The sequence below is a fragment of the Saimiri boliviensis genome, chromosome X, assembly GCF_048565385.1.
Source record: "Saimiri boliviensis isolate mSaiBol1 chromosome X, mSaiBol1.pri, whole genome shotgun sequence".
NCBI lineage: Eukaryota > Metazoa > Chordata > Mammalia > Primates > Cebidae > Saimiri > Saimiri boliviensis.
Genome location: NC_133470.1, coordinates 112,942,457 through 112,958,628, shown reverse-complemented (window position 1 = coordinate 112,958,628; position 16,172 = coordinate 112,942,457). Strand labels below are relative to the sequence as shown.

The 16,172-nt window shown below is 40.0% G+C and overlaps 1 protein-coding gene across 4 annotated transcripts in view; it reads left to right on the top strand.

The window, feature by feature from the left end:
• GRIA3 (glutamate ionotropic receptor AMPA type subunit 3) overlaps positions 1-16,172 on the top strand; it is a 330,401-nt gene that overhangs the window by 74,393 nt on the left and 239,836 nt on the right. For all 4 annotated transcript variants that reach the window (XM_074391691.1, XM_003931097.4, XM_003931098.4 and 1 more), the window contains exon 3: positions 2,219-2,458. In XM_074391691.1, the coding sequence (XP_074247792.1) occupies positions 2,219-2,458 (240 nt within the window). The remainder of the gene's footprint in view (positions 1-2,218; positions 2,459-16,172) is intronic.

Here is a 16,172-nt window from a genome sequence, read left to right as displayed (position 1 = left end):
TCAGATAAACAATGAATTATGTTTTTAGCACATGTATGAATTTGAGGTATACTTATACTAAAACATTATTTACCTGAAATTCAACTTTAATTGGAAATCTTGTTTTTATTTGCTAAATATAGAAACCCAATGTCATATGGGCCAATAATTGCTCTTTAATAACATTGTTGGATATTAGTCCATGTGACTGTGAACTTTGGGTCAAGCAGAGTCAGATTCAAATTCTGACTCCTCTGCTTAATTGCTAGAACAGGTTTTTTTGTCTCAGGATTTTTTATCTATTAAATAGGAATAATAGCAATACCTCATAAGGCTGATGAGAATATTAAATGAAAAAATATTTGTGTAGTACTTAGCATAGTGCCTGGCTAAATACTGTTACCATTATTATTGGCTGTTATTATCAATGGCTATTATCATTATTTTTGGATGTTATAATCATTATTGTCAACTTTTTACTCAACATTATGTGCATCTGCCAAGATTTGACTTGGTATTGCAAAACTGTCCACTTAGAGGATTAATTTGAGAATGGGACTTTTCTTAGCATCGCCCTTGGAGATGACCAAGACATCCCTTTTGTTTCTGAGTGTTGTACTCCCTTTGGCGCTTGTCATGAAGTACCCCAGACCTTTCTCTAGTTTGATTTTTCCTTTTAATAGAAAGACCTTTCCTATGTTGTGTTGCAGGGTCACTTAGAATTCTTTAAGTTGAAGACTATTGTCTCCTATGATGGAGATGGTTAAGTGACTGATAATCACTTTTGTAATGCTATCCTCAAGCCAATGGCTAATGACTTTGGTTGATATAAAGAGAACAGCCCTAATCAACATAGATTTGAATGGAATGCATGGAAAGCAAAATACCACATCCACTGAGAACTCTCTCTGTCTCACAAAAGGGTCAAGAAATGAATTAAATTGGTTTTCCACTTGCCTTCATGCTTTCAACACCTTCTTTATTTTTGGTTCCCAATGTCTTCACTATTTCTCCTCTCAGGGAAAACTCTAAACCTTCTACACATTCTCTTCTCTGACCCACTCATGCCAATCAAAACTTACCCTTCTGCTTTCCCACTCATCCTGGCATCTAATCAGATATTAATTTATCTTACCAGAATAACTGCTAAATAAGATTCTATTTAATTCCTCTCCCAGGCAACAGACTTCTCTTAAACACCTGAAGAAGTAGACCTAACAGTGATATTTAGGGTTTTCTAGTAGGTAAGGGAGACCATGCAGGACCCCTTAAATCACACCACATTATGCCTGCTGTGTCTTCTTCGCATGAATGGAAGTGAGCAGTGGTGCAGATAATCTAAAGATCATTTCCACTTTGTTTGGGAATGCAACACACAGTGTTGTTATAGCTGATTTGCTTTGCTAATTATGTTCCACTGAAGCTAATATTAAAATTGGTTCTCATTTTTTAAGCTCTTATGGGCCAGAAGAGAGAAAAGGCACGATGTGGCCCACTTTGAAATGAAGGAAAGGTGACAACTGTGAGGCGGATGTGAAACTTCTACATGTGGGCTAATGGAAGCTATAAGATACATGCAAAAGGATCAAGACAGAACTTTCCCAATTACACATGGGCGAAACAGGCAGCTAGTTAACCCCTGTGATTCAGTGAGCACTGAAAGGACAGTCTTCCCATGGCCTGCCCAGAGCTTTAAATCCTCTAAATTAATAGCCAACATTAAGGGTCCTAATAATAACATATCTGTGGCTAAGGTATTATGTAACCTCAAGGGTAACATATTTCCTAGCAGACATATTAGCAGTTAGTCTGAGTAAATTCTCAGTCACCTATGAGAAAAAGAAATGAAGGGTGGTATGCAAAACAGTTGTACTTTGATGGGGGCATCAGTACATTAAGAGGCCTCAGGGCAGCTAAAGTGTAAGTATAAGAGCCTGAATGCCTTGGAGATGAGCTGGGAGGGTTTTGAAAGGGAGTAAGACAATCTTCACCTCTATTTTCCCCCACATTTTCTTAGTTTCCAGTTCATTGTACACATAGAGAGTGTGTACTTGTATCAAATTAATTCTTCCCTTTCTTACTCTTCTCCTGTTGGGTAATTGTGTTTTCAGGGGCTTCTAGAGGTTTTCTTTTGAGGTATGCAATTTGAAGCCTAATTGTATATTGTATTTCTAACCCTACAAGCTGCAGCAAAGGACCACTGAGCTACTGAAATCTTTTTCTCTTTTTCTCATTGCAGTCTGCTCCCAGTTCTCGAGAGGGGTGTATGCCATCTTTGGATTCTATGACCAGATGTCAATGAACACCCTGACCTCCTTCTGCGGGGCCCTGCACACGTCCTTTGTTACGCCTAGCTTCCCCACTGACGCAGATGTGCAGTTTGTCATCCAGATGCGCCCAGCCTTGAAGGGCGCTATTCTGAGTCTTCTGGGTCATTACAAGTGGGAGAAGTTTGTGTACCTCTATGACACAGAACGAGGTAAGAAGAGACATCTGCTCTCCTCTTTAGATATTCATGTAATTGTGTTCAAATTTTCTCGGCTCATGCGCCCTTTGCTTCCAGTAAATAAAATCTAATCCTGTTTTACAATTGTATTTAATACTCCAAATAAATCAAAGATTAAGACTAAAAAAATCAAAAGTAATAGTAACTTTAGAATCTAATTTTTCAAGTCATGTAGGCCCTCCCTGAAAAAGCAGTTTGGAGTATACTCTTGGTTGAATCACAATTGTTGAAAAAGAACTCCTCCCCCCTCAAAAATTTTATCCGGTCTAAAATGTATAAAGTAAAAGAGGCTTAATCTAAGTAGAGAGAGGCTAAAACTGGAAAGTTTTGGAAAATTAATCCTGTCAGAAATTGTAATTATCCCCATTTTGTAGATGAGACAGCTGAAGTCCAAGTGCTTTTTCATACAGCAGTTTCACTACTGAAGTGAGACTGGTAGCAACGTCTCTTGCTTCCAGGACTTGCTCCATCAGATTGCACTAGGATTTCAGCTTATCAGGCCTCAACAATTCTCTGATAGAAATAATGAGTAAAACAGCTAAACGGGGCTTTGGGGATTTATTTTTTTTTAATAGTGAGACATTCTACAGCCATACCACCCCTAACATGCCCAGTCTCCTCTAACAATGAGACAATATATTGAGGATACACTCTATTGAAACAGGCTCAGAAATTAACACTCTGATCTTAAATAATATACAGTAAGGTATATTGATTAATTCGCTAGAGTGCACACATCATAATTCATCTAAACAGGCTCCTCTAACACCCAGTTGTCTTTGACAGGTTCCTTGGTAAAACCAAGGGATCCTATCACCAAGACATTCCAGAAGACAATGTTACTTTATCAGTCATTTGCCTGTGGTTCAGCTGAGAGGCTTGAGGTAGTTCTCTCTAACTCAGAATTTTTAAACTCAGAAGAAGTAGCAAATGAAAGGCCTTTCTGCCTGAGGGGTACCTGGATAAGAGGTCCTTCTAAGAAACTTAATGTGAAGGGCCATTTTGCTCTTGGGAATCCAGAACACTCTTCACTTTACTCTCATTTTGCTGCATCATCAAATCTTAATAGGAAATACTTAGGCCTGTATTTGCCTATTGTACTTACCTCCAAACTGTCATCAAATTTCATGAACCTGAAGCAGGAGACCAGAGGTCTAGTCCGAGCTTTGTCACTAACTAGCTCACTAACAAGTTGACCTTGACTAACTCATTGATGTGCTCTTGGACTTGGCCTCCTCATGTAAGGTCTGTCCCTTCTTAATGTCACATTCTATGAATCTGTGATTTTTTTTTTTTTTTGAGATATTAGACCAGATGCTGATACTTTGCATCTTGCTACTAACCCTAACTTATATATTATCAATTAATTAGTCAATTCATTCTGTAAGCCATTATCAACCCCCAATGTTGGTCACAATCCTGTGATAGATACATATATAATATGGTTTCAAGGGGGTATGGACAGAAAAAGATATTCATGAAACAATTCATGAACACCACAGAACAATGTCAAATTGAGTGCTATACTGTAGACTCTGAATACTTTAAGAATTGTGAAAAGGTTGCACTCCAGAAAAGTAGAGTTTTCAGAGAAAGCCTGCTAGAGAAGCTAGCCTTGAAAGATAGATAAGTTGTGGGTTGCAAGAGAGAAGGGAGATGGGGCTTTGGGGAGGGAAAAAGAGAGCAAAGGGCAGGATCAGGAAGGAATACTGTGTGTTCAGGTAGCGCCCTGTCTGACTGAGATACCAAAATAGCTTGAATGTTCTAATTCACCCAAATTTTAATAAATTTCATTTTGTCCAAACACGGAGTACAAATTAACCTGTTTCCATGTACTGTATACAGTGTAATCTAGTGCATGTCAATTTCATTTTCAGAACCGAAGTTTGTAAGTCAGGCAACTTCTCTCCTGAAACATTTTAAAAACTAAATGTTGCTTCCACCAACACTATAACCTCTTATTTATTCAAAAGCAGAAGACACAATTAATGAACTTTATCCTCATCTTCTGTGACCCTTCTCTGCTCATTAGCTCTCTACTAGAAGAACCCGAGGAAAAGACCATCTATCTATTTATCCTTGTATCTTTTCTCTAATTGTCTAACTAAATAGTTTGGACAAGTTTATGGTCTTGGAGTCAAAGAAAGCTTTCTGGCTCATGTAAATTTATACTTTTCCCCTGCAGCCATTTAGCTGATGGGACTAATCTGCTTTGCTTAGGAAGTACTTCCCATAAACTTTTACACTAATTTCCCCCTTACTACATTACTGTGAAAGCCTTCTTATGTTACTGTGCTAGGATCCCATTCCAAAATTTTCAATGGCTTTCTATTGCCCACATTGAAAACAGTGGTCTATTCTTCAAGATTTGACATGATCATACCTCAACCAACGAACAAACCCATTCTCCCTATGCTACCTAATGTGAACCTCACATTGTAGGAAGTTCCATTTTCCACTGTTGCATAAATGAACCACAACCATTCCTGCCTCAGCAATCTTACTAATACTACTACCTGGAATTCTCTCCTTCATCTTGATTTGGTAACCATTCTTCCAATTTGCAAAACCCATCTCAACTTCTACCTCCCCAAGGTAGCCTTCCCTGACCACTCCAGCTCACAATGATTCATTAATGCAATACATGCTAAGGCTACAATAAAAACCAGATAGATATGGTTACATATGGTTCCTGCTTTATAAACCTACATTCAAATGATGGAGATAGACAAAAACCACATAAATTAACAAACAAAATAATTTCACACTTAAATAAGGTGCTATGACAGAAACAACAGCAGATAATAATGGATAGGGTTTAATTTCCAAAGGATGTTCAGTGATGGCCTCATTGAGAAGGGGCATTTAAGCAGAGGACTGAAGGATTGGAAAGAGGCAGCCATGTGAAGAATAGAGGGAAATAGTTTCAAGCAGTAGAAATAGCAAGTGCAAAGGTCATGTGGTATGGTTGAGGAATTGAAAGAAGTCCAGTGTGGCTAAAGTATAACAAGTAGGTAGAAAGTGGCCTGAGAGGAGGCCATAGATGTAGACAAGAGCCAGATCATAGCCATAGAGTATAAACAGAAGCGATGCTGAGGAGTATGAATTTTATTCTAATTGCAATGGGGAGTCATTGGAGGATTCTGAGCAGGGGAGTCACATGATCTAAATTTCTGTAGAGAATGGAGTGTGGTGCAAGTGAAAAAGAAGGGAAAACAATTGAAAGTCCATTGTGGTCATTCGGATGAGAAATGATGGTAGCTTTGGACTAAGCTGGAGATGGAGAAAAAGGGATGAAGTTGAAATACACTTTGGAGACAGAATTGACAGAACTTGGGGATAGATCGACTGTGGGACGTGAAGGAGAGGAAGGATTCCTGGATGACTACTATGTGTTTGGCTTGAGAGACTGGGTAAAATGGTAAGCTGGTGATGCCATTTATTGGGGTGACTGGACAGGAGGAGACTTGGTTTTGAGGAGCAGAGGTCTTGCTCACCTCTAAACACCCACAGAATGCTTTTGTCCATGTCATTCATCTGGCATGGAATACAACTGCCTTCTGCTGTTATTTCACTGGGTCTGCTCTATGCTATACCTTCCCAAGCATTTCTCTCCAGTGTGATAACAAACAACTGGCTAGCCCCTGGATTTATACGTTGTGGCTCCCCTAGTACATAGCACATGTCTGTGTGCATACTTAGTGTTTTCCAGCCTCCTTTACTGATTCATCAGGAATAAGCCCATATCTGTTTTTCAACACTGGACTAAAAGAAAGAAAGAAAGAAAGAAAAATAAAGAAGGAAGGAAGGGTGGGTATGGGAAGGAGGGAGAATGGGAAGGGAAGAAAGAAAGAAGACAGAAGGTAAGAGAAAGAAGAAAGGGAGAGAGGGAAGGAAGGAAGGAAGGAAGGAAAGAAGGAAGGAAGGAAGGGCAAGCCCAATTTATAAATCAAACCATTTGTTACAGTTGTTTAAAATATTCAGTATTCTGTATTTTCTCATTTTGTGCAATGATCATCTGTTGCTTTAGTAATAAAAATTACAGGAAGAAATTACAATAGAAAATATAATTTTAGAATATTTTAAATTACATAAGAGAGAAGAGAAACAGAAACAGAAGGGAACACCTATGATTACATTCATAAGCTAAATATACAAATGATGTGACTCTACTGTATAAGGGCAGGGATGAGTGGGGAGCTGAGAAATGGGTTAAACGTTTGAGGTCATTTAAAAGAATTGTAGCACAATCAGGGTAAAGTTTTCTCTCAAATTATGAAACACTGAGTGGATTTCAGGGCTTTGTTCACTCTGCTTTTATTTCTGTCTGCAGACAAAAGACTGATTTGGGGTTTGTAGTTCATCACTTAGTTTCTAAAATACTACCTTGATTCAGTAATATAAAATTGAAAATTACGTTCTTGGTGCTATATACATAAAAGATCAGTTTTTGAAAAAATTATGAGGTTAAGTGTATTGTCTGCCCCGTCAGTACCTTCTCCTCTCTATTCCCACCCTCTTTCCTTACTATGGCACTATGTTTACACCTGCCCTCCCTGGCAGGAGCAAAACCTTAACATCTCTGTCTCAACCTGCTTCTACACCGCCATAAAAACTTCCCTGTCCTGCAGTTTCTTCCCACTGATTAATAGTCTTTTTCTGCTAGTGACAACAGCTCAGCTGACCAATTTATTCATGCTAATTTATCTATGGCTATTAACAACTTGATGCATTAGAGCATCCAGGGAAGAAGAAATTTCTATTCAGACAAAGGCCTTCTGTGAATACAGAACTATTATCCAAGGTGTAGCTTTTTAATTCTGGGATTCCAGGCACCCTGAGTCCAGTTTGTGAGGTCCTTTGCCCATGTGTCTTCCTTCATAGAAAGTCCTAAAACTATGCCAGGGAGGTGGCCATCTCTTCTAGTTATTAGACTTACCTTTTGGGTGCAAGTGACCTAGTTCTCTGTTGTGCTAACATTTCCCCCAGAACAGCAACATACTTGAGAACTGCAGCCAGACTCTCGTGCACCTGACAACTCTCCTTGGCTTCAATGGGCACAGCCCACAGAGATGAAAGAATCCGGCCCAGCTGTGGCTCTCAGCTTAGATAATGAGATAATAGCTCTGGGTGCCCTTTGAGGCAACTAGTCCCTATCTTCTTGCCAGTGTTCAATAAACTCCTGCTGTCTCTCATTCTCAACCTGAAACTCCCTACTCAGTTCCCAAGTAACTCTCTGGAAGTCAACAGCCTTCTAAAAGACCTTTCTATTTTCTCTCGAAGGTTGTGACAGGAACATAGGCAGTTGTAACAATTATCCCATCAGTCAACAAGCAATTATTAAGCATTCTCCACTCCTGGCTTGTGCTAGGCCACTGGTGGGGTTTAAAAGAAGCAGAATTAGATCTTGCCTCTCAGGAGTTGACAATTCTATTGCTGAAAGAGTGACTTATATGAGGGGCCCGAAAAAAAATTTAATACAACTGTTTCCATATCCACCAATGAAATATGCCTTCATTAGAGCAATAACTTTGTGAAAAGATTAAAGAGTTATCAGATAGTTAGGAAGGTGGGAAAATGTTGGAAGGTCCTAAAGGGTTTAAGAGGTAAAGGAATTCCCCAAGTCAAGGAGAAAAGGGCCTGTCCTCAGAAGACTATGAATGTTTCGATTGGCTGGATTTGAACTCTACTGAGAGACAAGCAAAGTTTCAGTTCATCACACCTTGCTGCATGTTGTCATTCACCACCTACTTACATAACCTAGCCTTATCCCATCCAGCCAGCTCTACTCTCCCAAATAACGCACAAAATCTCTCTCTCTCTCTCTCTCTCTTCTCTTTCTTCACCTCCTTTCCTTTCTCCTCACCACTCCTTACGTCCTCTTCTTCCTCTCTCTCTCTCTACACAGACACACACACACATCCCTCAATACCAATCAATGGCACATGTCAACAAATCTCTGTTATTGTTATCATTTTATTCTTATTTTGATAAGAGCAACTGCCATTTCCTAACCATTTATTATGCACTAGGCCCTGAGCTTGTGGATGATCACATTTAATCCTTGTAACATCCCTGCATATTTACAACTGAGGAAACAAAAGCATGAAAATGCTAAATGATGGTTCCTAGGGTCACACAATTACAAAGTAATAAAACCAGATTTCAACCTAGGCCTGCCACATTCTGCAGTCTATGTGCTGTTCTCTGCCTGACATACTGCCTCCCACATTCTCAGCAGTTGAACACAGCTATTACCTCTTCCTTTTGTCTTCCCTTCAGCCATTCTTCAAAGACCAGGTACTTGGACTCTCCCTATCCTGGTTGTCTTCCCGTGGATGCAATTTCCTTCTTAAGGCGTGATATCCACAAATGAACACAGTATCTTGTTTTCTCAGGGTACCAGGAATCCAGGCAGGCAAGGGGTCAAAAATCCAGGTTAAGAGGTAAACGAGTTGCAAAGGTGAAGGCAGAGAGACGGTGGAGTTCTAAATGCAGGCAGAAGGTAACTTTGCTTGGGATGCATACTAAAGGAGGACTGTGCTGAGGCCCTGATTCTGGAGGAAGGGAACTCACCTATTCTTCTCTGGGTCAGAGACTTTCCTGAGCGCAGAAAGATAAACCTGCAGATTGTCATTGCTAAAGGGCTATTTCTGGTTGGAGGAGCCTATTCTGGTTCAGGATAGGCCACTATAATGAACTTCTTTAAAGTTCCAGCTAAGTACCATGAGTGCTTGGCCAAAACTGGTAAGATAGTACCAGGGTATCTCAATTAAAAAAAAAAAAAAAAAAAAGACAGACTATCATGGATTCTTTTTCTTCTTCACTTTAAGAACTGATTAAAAGATATGCAAAGGAAACAGATGGCTCCAACTCCGGTCGTGTCCATTTGCCTTCTGGGAAAAGTGAAGTCAAGAGAGTTTTTATTGAAATTCAAGCTACTTTTTACATCTGAATAAATTAGGAAGGCCCAGCGAGTACATTATCATGTGAGAGACAGACACTAAATTCCCCTGTTTGAGCAGCAATAACCAGAGTTGACAGTACCTGAGACATTTGGTGGTTTCCACAGCCTGCCTAATCTATTGTGATGAGTCTTCAACTATGAGAGCATCTTGAGAGCCCTCACAATAATAATAGTGAATGACTATTTGGACTGGGTTGTGAATAAAAGACTGTACATTTGTCTGTAATGAGAATTTCATTGAAAATGAAAATACCAGAGCTGTCATATTTTTTAATACTTCAATTTGCACATCCTTGACTGCTTTGGGGCATAAGAAGAGAAAGTGCCGAGCAATTTGTTGTCAGCTCTTGAAATAAATTATCATTTAAACACTTCCTCTCCACAAAGGTTATTAGCTTAGTAGCTCGTTCCTGGGGTTGGACCATCAGTAGGGGAAAAAAAAATCACAAGATATTAAACTACCCTTTCAAAAGCTGAATATTAGTTACTGTGGAAATTGTTCTCTCAGTAGCTTAACATATTTTTCTGTAGCTCTCCAGTGCTGCAGATTAGACAGCAGCAACTATTAATAAATACTGTCATATTTTACAGCTGTCATGCAAAGCTGAAAAAAGGCTTCACTGTGATTAGATCCTGTTTACTGTAATATTTCTAGCTCAGACTCAGAAAGGCAGTTTTCCTATAAAGGTATTTTCCATAAGTAGAATATTTCTCCATCAAATGACATGATTAATTTTAATGTATTGTTAACTCCTTGGTGGCAGTGAATTTGAGGTTGCATTGACTTCACATCCAGAGACATTCCTCTCCAGAGAAAAATTAAGCTACAATGTCAAATTTTTTCTCTCGAGTTGTCCTTCATATGCGGAAATGGTGCTACTGTCGGGAGATATGCATTGAGTAGCTCCCCACCCCCACAGAAGGATGAATGTGCACTGCTTTATCCAACTTCTTTTACCATGCCCTTCTTGTGACCAACTGCATTGTTTGCAAGACAGCTGGTCAAGATTTTGGGTAGGAATATCACTACAGTAGGCTAGCTAAAAATTCTGCTTCCTGAGCTAAAATGTCATCATATGAGCAAAATAAATAGATCTCTAGCCCCCTACAATGCATTAGCTGTTTAAAATGGTATTCACATCTCTGGAAAAAAAAAAAAAAGGTGACAGCTGGCAGGGTTGCTTTGCTCTGACCTTCCATTGCTTTTTATCAAGCTCCTTGAGGGAATTAACCCTCACTAAGCTGCATATCGAGTTTTTAATGAATAGGTAGTTCATTAACCCATTAAGGGTTAGCTGGAATAGTCTACAAATTCACGGTTTGGGCCAGAAACATCCTTGAAAATGTTCTTCTAAATGTTCCTTGGGGCAGGGGCAGACAGTGGTATAGACCTGCAACTGTGACTTTGAGGTTTGTCCCTTGGAGCCCTTTAGACAACAATTAAAGCCAAGGCAGGGTTGTTGTGAGAGTTAAACAAGATAATGCAGGCGTCCCCAAACTAAGGCCCGTGGGCCTCGGGCCTCATGCGGCCCCCTGAGGCCATTTATCTGCCCCCCACCCCCCCGCCGCCCGCACTTCAGGAAGGGGCACCTCTTTCATTGGTGGTCAGTGAGAGGAGCATAGTATGTGGCGGCCCTCCAACGGTCTGAGGGACAGTGAACTGGCCCCCTGTGTAAAAAGTTTGGGGATGCCTGAGATAATGCATATGAAGTCTTTAGCACCAAGCTGAACACAGTAACATGCTCAATTAATTTTAGCTCTTATTATTTTATTACAATTATGGAACAGTGGTCCTCAATAGAGAGTGAGGGTGATTTTCCTCCCTCAGAGGACATTTGGCAATTTCTAGAGGTATTTTAGTAATGGGTAGAGCCTGGGAACGCTGGTACACAGTCTGCAATGCACAGAACATTATCCTTCTCCACTCTCTCAACAAAGAACTATCCAGCCCAAGATGCCAACAGTGCCAAGGAAGCAGCAGATCAAAGAAATGGTTGCAGAAACTCCTTAAGGGGTTGTCAGTGAACCAGTCTAGCATTTATTGAATGTCTCTTACTATGCCTAGATCAGTAATAACAGCTCTGTTCAATAAGTAAAGCCTTTGATTCCAAAGAGCTTACATTGTGGCCAGAGAGACATTATTAAGATTAATGCACAGAAGCAAAGATTAGTGCAAAACAGCAGAAAGCAAGAACTAGATTGTGTGGTATGGATGTGAAGTACCATGGGAGTCCAAAGAAGAGAAAGTTCATGATAGGCAGGCTGGACTAGCCGGGGAAGGCTTAATGGAAGAAGTTATCAGTGTTTCTGAGGCTACCACAGAACTGCCTCCCCTAGCAATAACCTTGCCTTGATTACTAAGGCCAAGTTGGTATCTAGAACCAAAACGACATGGCATTCCCATCAATGATCCCAAACGTCACAGCTCAAGGCAAGAAATACAATTAAAAGAAAAACCAAAAAAGGAACAATGTTCCTTTTACTAAATGGAAAGCAATTACAGGGCTGTTGAAAATAGGCAGTAAACAAAGGGAGGGAGGGAAATACTGGCAAAATCCCATTTTCTCAACTAATCCTGTAGCAAAAGTGCAATTTGCAACAAAATCAACAGTGCTCTTTCCCTCTCTCTTGCAGTCAAACACATTGTTTGGCATCGGTATGACTGCACATGATGTCTTAGCCAAAAAGTGTGTAAGCAAGGAGAACGGAATATGAATTGAAGAGGAGAGGCGAGCAGAGGTTAAGGTGGAGCACGCCTCACTTCACCTCCAACTGAAGTCTCTGTAGAGCACCCCTATTCAGAGGAAAGAGGGGGCACACATAGAGACTACTTCACTCCCTATCTTCCTGGATCCTTTCCAATCAATAAGTTGCCAGTGTCAGCTGCTGTCCTGCTTTGTCGACTCCACAAACGATCTGATTAATTCTCTGGTGCTAAATGCCTCAGCAGGCTTTCTCAGCAGTTGAACAGAGGCTAATTAAGATCACGTCAGGCAAGGAGGCTGACAGGTTATGTTCCTGGGCTACACTGAACTTTTAGAGGGTGCTTCAACTTCACTGCAGGCAGGCAGTGCCTGGCTAGGCGCTGATTCCATAGCAGGCTTCCCGTTTAATTCCACAGGTTCCTGTGTCAATGGGTCTCCATTTTGTTAACAATTTACATCCTTCTCCTTGGGGTGAATAGTTGTCACTGTGTTGCTTTCAATTGCATTACTTGAGCTCTCTTTCATTTAAATTTGTAATATGCTTGTAAACAAGGATAACAATTAATAGTGCGGTCATGTGTCTGAGTGTGTGTATGCTTTTGCATCTTACCAACATAAAGCCCACAGAGGTGAATTTAGGATAAATAAAGGAAACTCTACTTCTCACAGCAGGTAGAAAATGGAGGAGACATATGGAACTCATTACACCAAGCGGCGGATTAAGCTGAAAATATAAATAGCTTTCCCCTCCCCCTCAATAAAGGCTTAGATGAATTCATGGATGATAGACCCATAGTGAGCTATAAAGGGAAACAAAGATGTTTGGAAACTGAGGTTGGCACAAACCACCAAGTAGATTTTTGAATCCATATTTACCCTCTCGTAGGCAAATGGCCACACAGAGTCCTGGCACTCTATCCCCTGTTTTAAAATACAATCTTTAGAATCCACCAAGCATCTAGGAGACAGGAGGAATACTCAGAAATAGAGGAAATTTCTTCAGGAACATTCTGTCTGGTTTCACATAGACTCTCTAACCACTGCCAAAGATAAACAAAGCTGGACATTTGTTAAAGACTGATTTTAATCAGTAATATACTATTGCAGTAGGGAAAGGGATTCAGCGTAAACTGAACTCACCTTCAATTTGTACAGAGGTGGCTGGGCATTTTGAAGGGAAAATAAGGGGAAAAGGAAGGAGATGAAAGGGGTCCCAATAGAGTCAGGGAAGTGAAAAGTTACAAAAAGCAGGAAAAGGGAGGTTAGGTGTCTGTGAAACTCATCTGAGTTTGTTAACTGGCACATATTGAATTGAATTAGGCTCCTACCCTTTCACAGAGGCTGGCAGACAGGAGCACTGTATTCAGGTGTTGGGTGGAACAAACAATAAATTATTTTGGCAGCCTTGAGTCTTCTTAGGCAGGCACTTTAAGGAAGACTAGAATCATCCTAGAGAGGTTATCTTTGGCTATTAGATACTATGTTAGTGTTTAGTTCTAGTCTTTATAGGCCAAGGTTGGGACGGGGTCAAGGAGAGTTCAGAGGAGCCTGGTGAGAGTCTGGTCAAAGAATCTTTGTCGCCATATGTCAAGAACACTCTGTTGTGAGAGGTGAATAGTCCAGTTAAGGGTGTTGAAGAAAAGCATTATGAAATCAGGACCTCAGTTCCAGGCCCAGCTCTGCCACTAAGTAGCTGCGTGATCCTGGACAAGTCACAATAGCTTTTCTGGTCCTGATTCCACATCTGTAAAATGAGGGAGTGGACTCTATCATTCTGCAACTAACAATTCCTGAGTGCAGGAATTTTGTGTCAGGGGAATTACTAGAGTTATGGAAGTGAATGAAACAGAGCGTCTCCTTTTAATAAGCTCACAGTTTAGAAGGGCAGCATGGACATATAAACAAATAAATAGAATCTAGAGTGATTCCTTTCAATTCGAAAAATCTGTGGGCTATTACAACACTTCCATTTATGGTTGACCCTTAAACAACATGGGGGTAGGGGGTTTACCCCCCTGTACAGTTGAGAATCCACATATAACTTTGGACTCCCTCAAAACTTAACTACTAAAAGCCTACTGTAAAAGGCTAACCTTACTAATAACATAAATGATTCATTAACACATATTTTATATGCTATATATATTATATACTATATTCTTACAATAAAGTGAGCTAGAGAAAAGAAAATCATTAAGAAAATCATAAGGAAGAGAAAATATATTTACTATTCTTTAGTCTTCACATTAAGTAGGCTGAGGAGGAAGAGGAAGAGGAACGGTTGGTCTTGCTTTCTCAGGCATGGCAGAGGCAGAGAAAAATCCATGTATAAGTGAATTGATGCAGTCAAATCTATGGTTCAAGGGTCACCTGTGTAATGAAAGTAGAACTTATTTTCAAATGAAGTTTGAAATTAACTCTTAAAAAGGGTTGTGGAGACACAAATAACCGCCCACATTAGCTTTGGAAATTAGCCAGAGGCCCTAAGTGCACTCACGTATTTCCCTTCTTGTTCATTTCTAAGCCCTGAACCCTTTCAGGACTGACACATAGACAGAAAAAGGAAACAATACCTAGATAGGAGGGTAGGATATCCCAGTAGATCTTAAAACCCTTCCTGGTAGATCTCCAAGCCAGGAGTTGCCACAATACACTTCTAACAAGTTTTCTTCTACAAGGTTTCTCAGTACAGGTAGTATTCAACTTATGACCACGGTCGGGACTACGGAACAGTCCTAACATGATTTGGTCGTAAGTTGAGTAGGCTATATGTACAGTTGAAATGGTGCACACAGAGATGGTAGTGCTGCCAGAAGCTGGTCCGCACTGTCGTACGCCGAACTGGGCAACGTTTGTGCTGCCAGACGAGGAGCAGTCATGGCTAGCGATTGTGGTCGTAAAGTCGAATGGTCGTAAGTTGCATAGGTTGTAAGTCGACCAATACCTGTATTCTCTCCAGTGGCCTCCACTCCACTTAAGGCCTTTACTGCCATCACTCTTCGAGGTTCTTAAAACACATACCTACATAACCATTTACAATTTCCAAGATTCCTTAAAATAAAAGGAGTAGTTCTTCTCAAAAATGATATGAATTTCTAGGATTAAAGATAAAGCAGTTTTGCTTCTTGAATATTTTTCTAATAATTCAAAATCCTTCTCCATGCAAAACAGTTAAAATTTCACATGGGCTTTCCAGAGGCCCCAACCAACCTCTCTTTCCAGTTCTAGATCCATAGTTCAGTTTCCCTCTAAAATCTTTACCTTGATGCCATACCTGGACCTCAAACTCCATATTCCGAACTCTGAATTTATTCCTTTTCCCCAGAAAACTTTGCCTCCACCTATGTTCCCACACTCAATGGATGGCACTGCCCAGTTGCCCAAAGGAGAAACCTCATCCTTGACTCTTGCCTCTTCATCATCTTGCACATCTCATCAATCTTTTACATTTCCATTACAGCTAGTGCTCGACTTATGATCACGATTGGTTCTGACAGACCGGTTGTAACACAATTTGGTCGTAAGTTGAGTAGGCTATATGTACAGTACTGTGAAATGATGTCATAAAAATGTTTAAGTCATATTTTATCATAATTTTCTTTCATTATTGTTATATATCATAATTTGCTTTGTTCGTTTTATGCCATTTGTATCATCTCTACACCATTTTGTTTCTTATTTTTACATTCGCCAGGTTTAAGTAAAACACTGCATTACCAGTACAACTGGTTTAATATTTGCAAAACATACAAAATTACAAAATACAGGTGCATACAAAAATACAAAATACAGGTGTAAAAAATACCATAGGAAACATTTTCCCAATTCCAAAACATATCAAAATATATAAACATGTATGAAACATTTTATTGGCCGCTGGTGCTTGGCTGCGGATCGTTGTTGGTGTTTTCATAAACATGGTAAGCTTTGTCTGAATTGTATGTTTCTTTTTTTCTTCATAAATTTCACAATACGGACGAAACACATTGTGTGCCACCCGTTCAATCCTTGCAAA